The 13954-nt window shown below is 41.2% G+C and overlaps 1 protein-coding gene across 1 annotated transcript in view; it reads right to left on the reverse strand.

The window, feature by feature from the left end:
* Positions 1 to 1450: 1450 nt before the first annotated feature.
* The window catches only part of adipor2 (adiponectin receptor 2), a 39869-nt gene continuing 27365 nt past the window's right edge, over positions 1451 to 13954 (reverse strand). The window contains exons 3-8 of the mRNA XM_050036124.1: positions 8539 to 8709; positions 5819 to 5990; positions 4325 to 4511; positions 4036 to 4223; positions 3686 to 3879; positions 1451 to 3532 (exon numbers count right to left, since the gene is read on the reverse strand). Of these exons, the coding sequence (XP_049892081.1) occupies positions 3404 to 3532; positions 3686 to 3879; positions 4036 to 4223; positions 4325 to 4511; positions 5819 to 5990; positions 8539 to 8709 (1041 nt within the window). The 3' untranslated portion in view covers positions 1451 to 3403. The remainder of the gene's footprint in view (positions 3533 to 3685; positions 3880 to 4035; positions 4224 to 4324; positions 4512 to 5818; positions 5991 to 8538; positions 8710 to 13954) is intronic.

Genomic DNA, 13954 nt, shown 5'->3' on the forward strand with positions numbered 1-13954 from the left:
ACATTTTTATCACATACTATACTATGACTGTTTTGTGACATTTTGATGACATACTATACTGTTTTTCATCACATTTTTATGACATACTATACTATGAATGTTTTTATCACATTTTTATTACATACTATACTATGGCTGTTTTCATCACATCTTTATCACATACTATACTATGACTGTTTTCATCACATTTTTATGACATACTATACTATGACTGTTTTCATCACATTTTCATGACATACTATACTATGACTGTTTTTATCACGTTTTTATGACATATTATACTATGACTGTTTTTTTTCACATTTTTATCATATACTATAATGACTGTTTTTATCACATTTGTATGACACTTTATGCTATGACATGTTTCTAAAATAATTTACACATAGTATGACTTTATACATGACATTTTGCATAGCATATTATACTTTGATATATTTTGTGACATTCTGTGGCAGACTGTGCTATGCCAATCAGCTTCAGTTGAAGACTGGTCACAATTACAATCCGAGAGGCACCTGGTTAAGAGAGGAAATGCCAATAATGTCGGTCGCTTTTAAAGCCTTCATGAGCACACCAAAGAAACAAACTACACGCGCTTGAAAACAATGCTCATGAGATAAAAATGTTAAGTGTCCTCCCTTCAAAATACAAAAATATAAACTAGGACTAAGCAGTGCATTGCAGTAACGAATAAAACTCACCAGACGTCGTGTTCGAGGACTCGGCTTAACTTGTGTTCGGTCGTTCTGGTCCCCAGTAAACACTGGTTTCTCTGTTGTCTTCAGCTGGACAAGGTGCCACAATAACAAAAAACTAAACGTGGTTATCTCCCCAGAAGACAGCTCAGCTCAAACCTTATTCTTGCATTTTTATTCATAAACAAAACAAAATCCCCAAACTACCGAAACACTGCTGTTCCCCTGTGTTCCCCGGGCCACGCCCCCTCACACCTGCGGGACACACAACACCTGATTACTGTCGTCTCACGGAAGGCGAGGAGTTAAAGGGCGGGTGAGAGGGACACTAAATTTTATTTTTTTACGGCAAACTATATTATAACTTCTTTTTTTTTTTAAATGACGTACTATATCATGATATCTTTTTAAGAATTTTGGACATACTATACCGTGACTTCATAGATGTTTTTTTTTTTATATTTATTTTCACTGTGATTTCATATGACATTTTTATGGCGTATTTTACTGACATTTTTTGACATTCTGTATCATGTTCTTTTAATCACATTTTTTATGCTATGACTTTTTTTTAATAAACTACTATACCATGAATAAATAATGAATTTTTTTTATCATATAGTATGTTATTTTATCACACTTTTTTTTATGGCAAACTATAGTCACCACCAGGTGACAAGTGCATTAGATCATGTATTTTTATGTCATGGTTCAGTGTCATGCACAAAATAAAAACTACAGAGACAAAGTGACCGATTCAAAAAACCTTTTTATTAGAACAATACAGCAGATATAAAGGTCTATTGCAATCAAACACTCCCATCAGAACGGAACGTGTGCTTCAACAGACAATATGCGCTCCCCAAGAGAAATAAATTAATATAAACTAGATAAAATAAAAACAGAAAATAAAGAAAAGAAAAAGTTGTGTTCAAATTCCTGTTCAGAAAAAAAGCTGCCATCAAATAGAAACTTGCAAACCTTAATCTCAAACAATCATAGACGTACAGTTTATGATCCGCTCAGAATTTAAGAGTTTCCATTGTGCTGGAGCCAGATTTTGGTTTTTACCAGGAAACACATCTTTTAAAAAGTTCACTTTGTTTTTTAAATCTCCAAGTGAAGTCTCCACATCTGAGGTGGTTCATGTGCCCTTAAAGTCGTTCACTTTGTCAGATCTTCAGACTTGTTTTTTTTATTTTTTTGCTTTGGTCAGTGCAGAGAGAGACTTTGGCCTCTGCACCCTGACCTCAGATGATCTGTGGCTAAATGAGAGAAAACAGTCGTAAATAACAGAGAAGGAAAAAAAAGAGAGAAATTAAAGCTGCAGTGGATAAATTAAAATACAATCCAATCAGAAAGAAAAACATGTTTTCAGACAAAGTGTCCAAAGGAGGAGGACGATGACGATGATGAACTGCATTTGGGGCCTCGTTTATAAAAAATATCTTCAAGTCATCCTTGATTTGTTTTTACAAATTATTTAAGGGCATGTCGTAGAAAAGAATAAACTTATATTGGTGACATGGAAATTATCTTTAATTTACAGTACAGAGAAAAATGAAAATGGCTACATGTTATTTATTTATTGATCAAATTCTTGATTTTAGATTTGGTTTTAAGCACAAATGTTAAATTCACGAGGCCTGATTTGAGATCTGTGCTGCGGCTCTGTGACGCCAGACACACACGAGGGCAAGCGTCGACACAAAAGTGGAAAAACTTTTTAGGTCGGAGAAGTGACTCTGTGTTGCCTGCACTGAAGACGAAACACCAGAAGTCGCTGTTTGTTTGGTAAGATCAGATGTTGTGCTGTGTATTTCCTCCTTGCCTCCACCTGTAGTCCTTGCACATACAGACCACATGTTGCACTCCTCCCCTCCTCATCTTCAGTTGACTCATCATCTAACATATTTATTTATTCTTGCCATCATAACATTTTTTTTGTTCTTTTTTTTCATATATATTTCATACAAATCTATAACCCAAAATTTAGAAATCTTATTTACATGGAAAAGTTTTTTTTTTTTCTCATTTAAAAGTGACTATTAACCCTCCGCCCACCCCAGATCCCAACATCTCCCCCTGCAGCCTCCACAACCATGGAAGAAATCCACTCCATCTTTTTCTTTTTGTCATAACTGAATGATCTAAAGTGTGACTTAGAAAACATCATTCAGCAAAAAAAAAAACACACCCCCAAATGTTTTTATTGTCAAAGCCACAATTCTGCTTTCGTTTCAAATCAAACCAATAAACTCTTAAATGTCGGAACTCAACACAGAAGAAAACGTAGCATTATTGAAGGGAGGTGTTTGAACGCCTCCCCGCAGAACAAACGAGAGATACTTCCTGGAGAGTCTCAGAAACTGCTTTATAAAACCCGCCGTCTTGGAAGTTTTAGAGTTGAAGCGACAGAGCCAGAGGAGGTGGGGATGGACAGACAGAAAGACAGAGGGACAGAGAGAAAACAAAAACACCCCTCGTCAGTCAGTTTTAGTCGCGCCCCCTGGGAGGCCGTCCTGTGTATTACGCACACAGACACACACCGCACACGCCGCGTCGGCCTTCAGTTTAGGGGGGAGAGCGTGCGTCTTAGGTTTTATGTGTGTGTGTGTGTGTGTGTAATTCTGTGCATACTGTTAGAACCAGTGCCTCCCCGAAAGATGTGTGTGAGTGAATGACTGAGTCAAAGTGTGTGTGCGTTAGAGAGTGCCGTCCTCGGCGCAGCCTCCTCCTGCCTTGTGGCGGAACTCCTGCAGGTTGGAGACGCCGTGGAAATGAACGAAAGCCCCTGCGACCACCAAGATGTGGAACAGCTGGTGGGAGTGGAACTAGGAGAGACGGACAGAGAAGAAGAGTAAATTAAACTGGCGTGAGAACCAGAGTGACATAAAGAAAGAAAAATGTGACCAAGAAAGAGCTCCTTAGGTGAGTTAGCTTTAGCTTTCTCTATTTTGCACCAAGTGTGTTTCTTAGTCACTTACCCAGATGTCACACTTGCCGGGGAAGAACCTCTCGGGGATGCGGGCGGCGTACAGACAGGCTCCAGTGATGTAAAGCGTCGCCATGAGCAGCAGCCAGCCCATCTGGCCCATGGTGGTGGCTTTGATCAGACCCTCGCTGATGACAAAGTGCAGGGTGGGGACCACGCCGCTCAGACCCAGACCTACAAACACTCCTGAACACAGACACAGACGGAAAGAGATGGTGAGTACTTGAACCTGCTTGTAAAGATTTGTTTTTGGCCAACAAGAACCAAGTAAACTTGCTGCTTGATTAGAGCAGCTTTAAAAAACAAAATAAAGATCTATATCATGTCACTATCTGACTCTACCTGCTCTGACTCCTCTGTACTGCGGCGTGGCGAAGAAGTCACACTGGGAGACAGTGATGGCGGCCAGTCCCAGTATGCACACCACGAACAGGTAGATGAAGCAGGGCTGAGGGGAGCAGTAGAAGGAGTAGTACAACCACGGGACGAATGAGCCCATGATCAGGAAGGCGATCCCGCTGTAGTCCAACCTAGACACACACAGAGTGGACGATTACAGACACTGAAGGACATTTTTCTCCCGTAGAGCTTAAGACAGTGAAATCTGTGAGGCTACAGGTCGTCGTCTTACTTGGAGAAGACTCTGGAGACGCCCTCAGAGTGGCAGTAGACTGTGTGGAAGAGCCAGGAGAAGGAGAGGCAGAGGATGGCTCCCAGGAAAAACATCCCGATCACCACCTTCTCCTGGACCGGAGCCACGAACGACATGTTGGGCCTGAACATGTACATCAGACCCAGGCAGAGGAAAAACAAACAGCCTTCGGAGAGAGACAGGAACACAGAGCATTAAATATTAATCAAGATAAATAACAACAAACATGTACCCAACAAACACTGCTCTCCCCCACTGAGATAATCACAACTGGCTAATCAATGCCAATTTTAAATGCCTAAGTAGAGACATACAAAACATAATTTATTGATCCAATCAAACAGACCAGAAAAAGATAAAAAGCATCAGTTGCATTACTGACAAAATCTCACTAGTATCGCAAATTCATAGAGGTGCAGTGTCTCTGTTTAACCACTGGGTGGCAGCAGAGAGTCACACAGCTGCTTCTATGATCAGAAGACTGAACTGGCTCTTCAGAAGTTACAGATAAGAAAAGATACTTTAGCTTAATGGCTTAATGGTTTAAAGAAGAAGCAGAAGAAGAAGAAGGAGAAGGAGAAGTTGAAATGAAGATTAACTAAAGGATAAGATGATAAGTGAAGAAACAGATCACAGATACAGAGAAACAAAAAACACTGATGGCCAAACTTCACAAAGAATGGATTGTTGCTGCTTACAGCACAATAAGTTGAACATCACTTGCAGCCTCTATCTGCCCCGTCTCAAGGTCCAAATAACAAAAGACACTGTGCTATTGATATTTCAGCACAAACACACCCTCAAAGTTTTGCAGCTGAGTCCAATTCACATTTTTTTGTGTGTCTGATTGCAATTATCCGTGTGGCAAAGTATAAATGTTGCCTTTATGCGAGGAACTCAGAGCTGCAGGCAGAACATCGAAAGAGAGAGAAAAAGAAAACTGAGAATTTGAGATTGTGAGCTACTTCTCCTGACTGACGAGGTGCAGAGGCACTTCTTAAAACTTCAGGGAAGGAATTTAAATGGCAAAGAAAGATATGTATATGGGATTTAACATCCCAGTCTGTTGAGTGCTGTCTCAAACGCACACTTTCAGACTGTAAAAGAAGACAAGTGTTCTTCTCATAAAAAATGTGCTTCACGTAACACCAACTCTTTTAACATGTTTATAATTTTACTGTTAATGCGTGTCGCTATTGAAATGATCTTTGTGAAATGGACTATCTCCCGTCTCCAGTCCTCATTGTGTCTGTAATGTGTGTGTGTGTGTGTGTGTGTGTGTGTGTGTGTTTGAGCTCTTGTTCATCAGTTGTTTCAGTCTGTGAACCAGCTAAGAACATTTTTGTTAAGTGAAGTTAACTTCAAAACTTGACAACATGAACATTGTAAATGAGTCCCTTTGTTTTTCCTGTTGAAATGTTCTGCAGTGTGTGTGTGTGTGTGTGTGTGTGTGTGTGTGTGTGTGTGTATTACCTAGCAGATGTGTCCAGATGTTTCCCGTCTCTGTGTGAATTCTAAAGATGCTCTTGAAGCAGGCGCGGAACGAAGGCATGGGCGGCCTGTGGCCGTGGAGCAGGAAGTCGTTGTCCTTCAGCCAATCGGGGAGCACGTCGTGAGGTATGACACGCCACCGGCCCTCCCACACCTGATTGGTTAAGAAAGGACACAGATAGTAACGTCATAATGAAGTTGAGAAAAACAACCTGAAGGCTGGTGTGAATGCAATATGTTGATTAAAAAATGACTCCTGATCAAATCATCCTTTATGAAAAGCAGCTGGTTGTTTACTGAGTGTCCTTGAAATAGGATGTGTGTGTGTAAGAGTTGTGTACAGTGTGTAAACACGAGTGTGTGTAGTGTAAGTGTCAGTGTCAGATGAACAGTATTGGGGTCAAGAGATGTAAATAAATAAAGTGAAGTCCGACACTGCAAACACCCCTGATGGAGAGAGCAGCGAGAGAGAAGCCTTTGACAGTTTCTCTCCTGTGATTAATTTCCCTAATTTACAACCTGCTGGTTGCAATTTCAGCAGACTCACAGTGTGTGTGTGTGTGTGTGTGTGTGTGTGTAGGGTCTGAAATTAGCACCCGCCATTCGCCAAATGTGGGTAAATAGTTGGCAATAGAGGGTAAAATCGTCAGGCCATCCGCCACTTTGGCAAAGAGGAAAAATGCACAACAGAAAAACAACATCTAGAACTGTTAGTATATGTTTGAAAAGAGCTTCACGTCTACTAGTTTACGGTATCAACTTCAGTAGCTAACTACCTCTCGTGTCGAGTTTGACTGAGGGAACAGAGTGCCCCAGAAATGAGTCCTAAAACCCCAAAATGAGTTAGCATTTTACCACTCACAGTTCCCTCGTCTTAAGGTCTGTGGTTAACACAGGCTCAAGAGACTGTCACATTTTGGTATACAATATTAAACACATCAGTAAATACCCTACTCGAGAATTCTGAAGCTTGTATGCGTCTTAAAAAAGGCGGGTGCTAACAAGTGGCTAAATGAGACTAAACACATCATTACAGCCGTGCTGTGGGGGCGACGTTAAGACATGAGACCGTGATGTAGTTCGTTTATAGCCTCACATTAGCTTCTTACTTGTTGTGATTACATTTAGGCTTCAAAAATCACAAAAGAGGAGTTCATTTGTGAAGATTATCTTACAACAAAACATGTAAGTGTCATAAATGTTTGCTTATTTTCTGCGATAAACCAAAATCTAAGGGAAAAATCCCACAGGCTATTTGACGAGGGAACCAAAGTGATGCTAACTTGGGTGAGCCTGGAGAAAATCGTCATCCCTGGAGCACTCTGTAGCTCAAAGCATAGTGAGCATGTGGTCAAATTAGAGACAGAGTGATGCAGATGTCCTTCCTGACCCGGGAGAGCATTTAAAAAAAAAAACCTTGCAATTGTGAATGTCTCTGTATCCCAAGCTAAATGAACTGAAATGTATTGGTAGCATTTGTTTGCACATACAGGCAGGCGCATCTACGAATGCATGTGCATGTGTACAATATCCTCCAACCCCTGAAAAACAGAGCTACTCTGGAAGCTACAGAGTCATTTGAAAACTGGAATTTATCGTGCATGTTATGTTTCTCAAACACTGAATAATGATGTCTAAATGATCTAAATGTTACAGACTGAATAACCATATTTGTTTACAGGAACGTTTGGGTGCAAATCCCCTGCGTCACGTACATAAAATCAAACGAGGCTGAGCAAACGCTGCCTCAATTGGTTAGATCTTAGCCACCTATAAAAACATCCACCTAAGAAATCAGTTTAAGCGTGTAGTATATTTAGAATATCTTCACATCTTTACTTTGCTGTCAGAAAGACTTTTCCGACAGGGAACTGAACCTGTTATCTCTCTCTCTCTACGGCTCCCTCCATCAGTTAGTGTGTAAGGTAAAGCTGTTAAAATATTCCAAATATACTGCACACTTACATTGATTTTTATATTGATTTTTTTAGGTGGGACTTTTTTATGTGGCTAAAATGTTTTGCACTACAACACATCATTGTTAGGCGTCGGTGCCAGTAGATTTGGTTTGTAAAAAAAAATGCTAGCAAAGCAACACAGTACAAAAAATAAGCAGAGCAGAAATGTGGCAGGCGGTGAAAAGAAGTTAATTTCAGACCCTGTGTCTGTGTGTGTGTGTGTGTGTGTGTGTGTGTGTGTGTGTGTGTGAGCCCATGCTGCTTTATTGAGTCCATATGAGCCCACATTCCAACAATGTCATCTGACAAACAGACACCAACTCTTAATGTTTGCCTGCTTGTTCGTTATAATTTCGAAATACTGACACATAGTTGGTAAAAAAAAAAAGACCTCAACAAGACATAAACTGGTTTCTGAGAATTCATTGTGAAATCCATCTAAACATAAAAAGGTTCTGGGCGGCAGAAGAAGAAGCCTGTAATGTGCTGTTTTTTTATTAACTTTGCACTTTGTAACTACACAGTAAAACACTTTAATCACTAGTAAACTGGTTGATATCTCTGTAGGGTCAGCATCACTGTCAGGGAGATTAACAAATTAAGTGGGCAGTGAATTTAAAGGTGTGGCACTCCAGAACGTCTCTATAGATAAGTTAAGGGGCAGAGTGCACGGCAAACATCCTCCAAACCAAATACACATGCATCTGTGTGTGCGTGTCTGTACACTAAGTGTGTGTTCATTACCTTGTGTACGAACTCCTCCATCTTCTCCATGGCGTGGTGAGCCTGCAGTAGCGGAGTCATCCCCATGAAGCCTTCATCACTGCTCCTTTCATCCTCTTCCTCCTTCTCCTCTCCTCTTCCTCTGTCATCCTCTTCAGTTTTTCTCCTCTCTTCGTCGCACTCTGGGACGCTCTGACGAGAAATAAAACAGACACGCTGTTAGGACAGAGGGATTTAAGACAAGGCAAGTGAAGTGGGACCGCGAGACAGAGGTCACTCCTTTAATATGAACCTGCTGCACACACATGATACCACCTTCACGAGCGCGTGTGATGTTATTGATCCCCCAGCTTACACTGCTCTCACATGCAAATGAAATTCAACATGACAAGAGAACTTCCTTTGAGGTTCATCAGTGATCATTCTGCATCACCTGCTGCTGACAAACACGGATTCTGCTTTGTGATCATAAGAAAACACAAATATAGGAATCATGTTATCGTATCGGGCAACAATCCGTGTTTTCGTTCAGCTGCAGGGCCAGGATTCAAGTTGGTTCTTTAAACTGCCTGTGAGCAATAAACTTGATCAGTCAATCATCACGGCACAATATTTTGGAGTAACAGCAAAGACACAGTGTGACAGCGTGTGTGCTGCAAGGTGACGGATGATTGAACTAAGACACCTGCAAGGTGCTTTTATTTCCATATCAACTAATTCTCTCATGTTTTCCACATTAAAATAATTACAGAGACAATAAACAGTGTCTTAAAGCAGTGGCTCCAAACCTTTTGGACCTCTTGTGACCCTCTGTTTTAGATTTAAAGGGGACCAATTACACCTTTCCTTCTTTTCTATCATATATATTCTACTTTCTACTTTTGAGAGAAGCTGATGTCAGCGCATGACAGATCTCTTCACACAATAATCTGCTCCAGGCACGCTACTGCAAGTGTTTACATTACATAAACTACACTGCTACATGAGGCTACATGCTAATGTCTGGGGAAACATGAAATCTTAATTACTCCACAATTTCGGATCATATTCCTGCTGGAACATGTATAACTGTGTTAAGATGCTTTTATTGGTGGTTTTTAATGGGAAAATGTTCAACTATACACAGTCATTCCCGAGCTACAAGTACACTGCTACATGTAGCTACATGCTAACATCAGGGAAAAGTAATCTTGGTTTTTTCATTGGTGATTTTTCACGACAGAAAGTGCTGCTATTCTCCATTACAATGATTGACTCACTGCACTGAGATGTGAAAGACCCTGTGACGACCCCTCCGCTCCACCAGAGGTGTCTATTTTCCTGGCTGTTCTTTGTGTTACAGGGCGCGGGTCAAGGCACAGGGTCGTTGTCTACCTCATGAGCCACACTTGGGCCAGTGTGCTTCATGATATAAAGCTCATCACCTTCCAGCAGACTTCCCCTGACGGTGAAGCTGTTGTTCTTTTGCTTTGTCTACACACATTTCCACACACCCATGACTGATTACTGACTTCCATGTTTATTCGGTTATTTAATATTTTTTAAATAAGCTTAACTCTCCCTTCCTTGTTGCAGCCTAAGAGCCAGGTTGTAACAACCCGGAAACGCTGACCAATCAGAGATGACTGAGCTTTTTCAGGAGGGGGGACGGCGAATACAGGTGTTTCAGCACAGACTGAATGAGAATATTAAAGTATTTTTGACCATTAAAGCATGTAAACATGTTCTAGTAGAAACCTAAAATACAAGTATGAGCCTGAAAATGAGCATGAAAGGTCCTCTTTGATATGGATTAACCCATGTGTGACTTCCCTCCCCAAAATGAAATGACTGAAAGGGTAAACCTAATCAGTTTTCCACAACACAATATACCGATGATTACAGAAAATAAAAATGTTTGCATCATATCAATCATCTCATGACGCCTAAATTCTTGGGGTAGTTTGTACTCCTCTGTTGGGAAGCGCCATCTTAAAGAGCCTATATAATCATGAACAAGTAATAGAGGAGTGTGTGTGCATGCACAGACTGAAGTGAATTGATTACATCACTGATCAGTGTGAATTTGGGTTTCTCCTCTCGCTGTATACAGCCTACTCAGGTCATTAGAATTATAACAAGCAAAAATTAAAGCACAGTATATTTTAGGAAAAAGTAGCTAATTTTCTATTGAACAGATGTCGACACTCTCTACCCATTTATAAACGGAAGATTAGACAGACAGTGTGAATTCAATCTAACACAATAGCTGTCACAGCTGGGGAGCCGGGGACAGAATTAATATGGCTTGTGCTTTGTGATAAATACACAGCCATTCATCATAACTGACACACAAACAAACGGTCAAACACAGCGTTGAGTGCACACTGATGCACACACACACCAAAAAAAACCACAGTGATGATGTGTGTGGATTCAGGTGGACGGAATTGATAATGTGCCGGCACACTACAAAGAGGCGTGTAAACACAAAATATGTATTTCTTTCACGCCGTCACAGACACAATCTTCACCACACACTCACACACACACACACACACACACACACACACACACACACACACGCCACGTTCTGCTGAAAGGAAGTGATTAGAAAAGATTCTGTTCTTTTTATTACTCCCGAGGTGGGAGAGGAGGGGGGAGGAACAAAAGGGAGACAAGAGTGAGAAAATTAGAAAAAAGCAGCGAGTTAGACCGGTGAACAAGGGCAGAAAGAGAAAGACAGAGAAGTCCTGTTGTATATATAATGCATGACTAACCCATTTTTAAAGACCCACCAGCAAAATACACTCCAACTGCCTCGTCCCCCTGCCTGTGTGTGTGTGTGTGTGTGTGTTGACTGTGACGTCTCTTATGTGGACATTTACATGTCATTCAAAGTCTGCAGACAGTCAACACTTTTCAGGTTCCTGAAGTCTGTTAGCCTGACATGTGTGAGTGTATCGACTGTACTTAATCATGCATGAGGATGAATCTCAGTCTGCAGCTTTTTATAGTAAGAACGGGACACACACATGCACGGCGATCACACCTGAAGGTGAGCAACTGTAAAACCACATTCCCATAAATCCACAGTTTCAAAGCTGAGATAAAGGTGACACCTGCCATCGATTGTGTGTGTGTGTGTGTGTGTGTGTGTGTGTGAGCGTCAGTGATTGAGTATACTATGTGAGCAGAGGGTATCTGGGTGACTGCCAAGTAGTCACGTGTGCTCTGCGGTCTTTGTGTGTGTGTCAGTAATAGCCTCTCATGTGTGCCCATGCATGCATGTAATGGAGGTGTAAGCTGCCAGTCTCGCTGTGGAGGTTGAGGTTATTCCTGAAGGGTGTGAATACCTTTGTGTGTGTGTGTGTGTGTGCGCGTGTGTAGGGAGGACAATAGGTTGTCCTCTAGGTGTACTCAAGATGCTATCACTATCACTAAATCACACACAGACACACAATCACACCTGCACAGATGTCGACACCCTCACTTAATGATACACTCAGATACACACCATACACTCACTGCACACAATGCATGCAGGGAAATAGGACAGCATCTACTGCGCTGTAACAGCACATGGTGTCAGAGCAAACTGGGATAGAGGACAGTGTGTTACACCGCTTTAGTTAACACATAAAGTAGGAAAAAGAAGGCAGCACAGATAGGGAGAGAGAGGTGGAGATGGATGGGAGGCGTTTAGCCTACAAACCTGTACGTTCAGGTGATTTATGATCAGACACCTTCTCACTGGAAACCACATTTTCACTGAAAAACTACGGGCTGCTGTGTAGTAGTGTTTGTTTGTGGTAAGTAAGTCGGGTTTGTGAGGAAGAGAAGGAGAGCTTATGAAAATGAGTCACACACTAAGTCTCAGTGTTTCCCCTGTATTCAGTCTGCAGTGGCACACAGCCTGAGCCCCTCCACACACACACACAGGGAGCAGAGAAGAGGAGAGAAAGGTGAAGAGAAGGTAACATTACTGGTTACAAACAGGATCGGTAGCGAACAACACATGAAAGTGTTGCAGATTGTTAAAAGTGATGTAATGTAGCTTAACAGTTAGCCTCTGTGTGTTTCATGTGGAGTGAACACCGCGCCAGACATTTCCTCTCCGCAACTTGTCATCTAACTTAAAAGGCAATTATCTGGCATGCAATAAACAAGTCTGTCACAACTTAGTTTTAATCTAAAGGTCCAGTGTGGAGGATTTAAGGGGATATACAGGCAGAATTGGAATAGAATATATATGTTTTTTTAGTGTGTAATCACATGAAAGTAAGAATCGTTGTGACTGAGCCCTTAATCTCTACTTAGGGAGCAGGTCCTCATCTACGGAGATTGCCATGTGTCTGCAGTAGCCCAGAACGCACAAACCTAACACTAGCTCTAGATAGGGCTATCCACATTTTCGTGTCAGTCACCTTTGTTAGCAGCCCCTCACTAAAAGAAAACTGTTTTATTCAGTGTTTCTACCAGTTTAAATCACCAAGGGCCATATTCAAAAAGATCCCTCGTACTAAGAGTTGCTCCTAGTGACGAACTTCTTAGAAAATTCTTAGAACTCTGATGTTTTCTTTCCCCATAAAGTTAAGACTAAGTCCTTGTAAAGATAAAAGTTATTCGCAGAGCATCTTGGAACTTAAAAGAGCTCCTAAGAGGAAAACTTTTAAGAGGCTTAAGAGTTTCTTAATCAGAGGGGAAAATGGTGAAAACACAAAGACTCTGGATGAAAGTGAATAACTGAAATGATTAGATTGTGCAGGGATACTATGTGTGGTTGATCTCATTAGGGATACGCACACATTTCCCATTTAATGCTGTAATGCCAGAAATAAAATGATCACAATACTAAGATACATGAAAAACTGGAAAAATGCAACAGTGCAGCAATGATGACTTGGATCACACTAACACTGACATTTCCACTGGGTGTCCACACCTTGCAGGCTCATAGGAAGTTTTGTCTCTAACAACCAATCACATCTGTTAAATTAGTGCATCATACCTAGCAACAGGGTCAACCACACCTCCTCACTTAGGTAAAAGTTTCTGTCCCTTCCTTGGTCAGAGTTGCTCTGAGAACTTTGCTAAATCAATCCTAAGCTAAGACTCCTCACTAATTTTTTTTTAGGCTATGTTAGGAGCGCTCTGAGAGTGTTCTCGCAACGTTTGTGAATACGGCCCCAGGTCTGTTTGTCTGCGAGAAGAAGAGACCTCTGTGGATAATTCAGCTCCCAGTAAAATCCTCAATGAACACTGAAGGAATTCTAACCAGGAGAAGTCTCAGCTGGTTGCAATCTACTCCTTTAAACTCAACTCACATTTGCTCCAGGTGTTCTTCACCACCGTTTTTGATAAAGGAAATAACAAGTTTAGCAAGCGAACAACCTTTAAAAGTGATGTATTTTCTTCCTAAATAGATGCTGTGCGGCGGATCTAATTTATGCCAAAA

This window comes from Epinephelus moara, chromosome 23 (genome assembly GCF_006386435.1).
Source record: "Epinephelus moara isolate mb chromosome 23, YSFRI_EMoa_1.0, whole genome shotgun sequence".
NCBI classification, from domain to species: Eukaryota; Metazoa; Chordata; class Actinopteri; order Perciformes; family Serranidae; genus Epinephelus; species Epinephelus moara.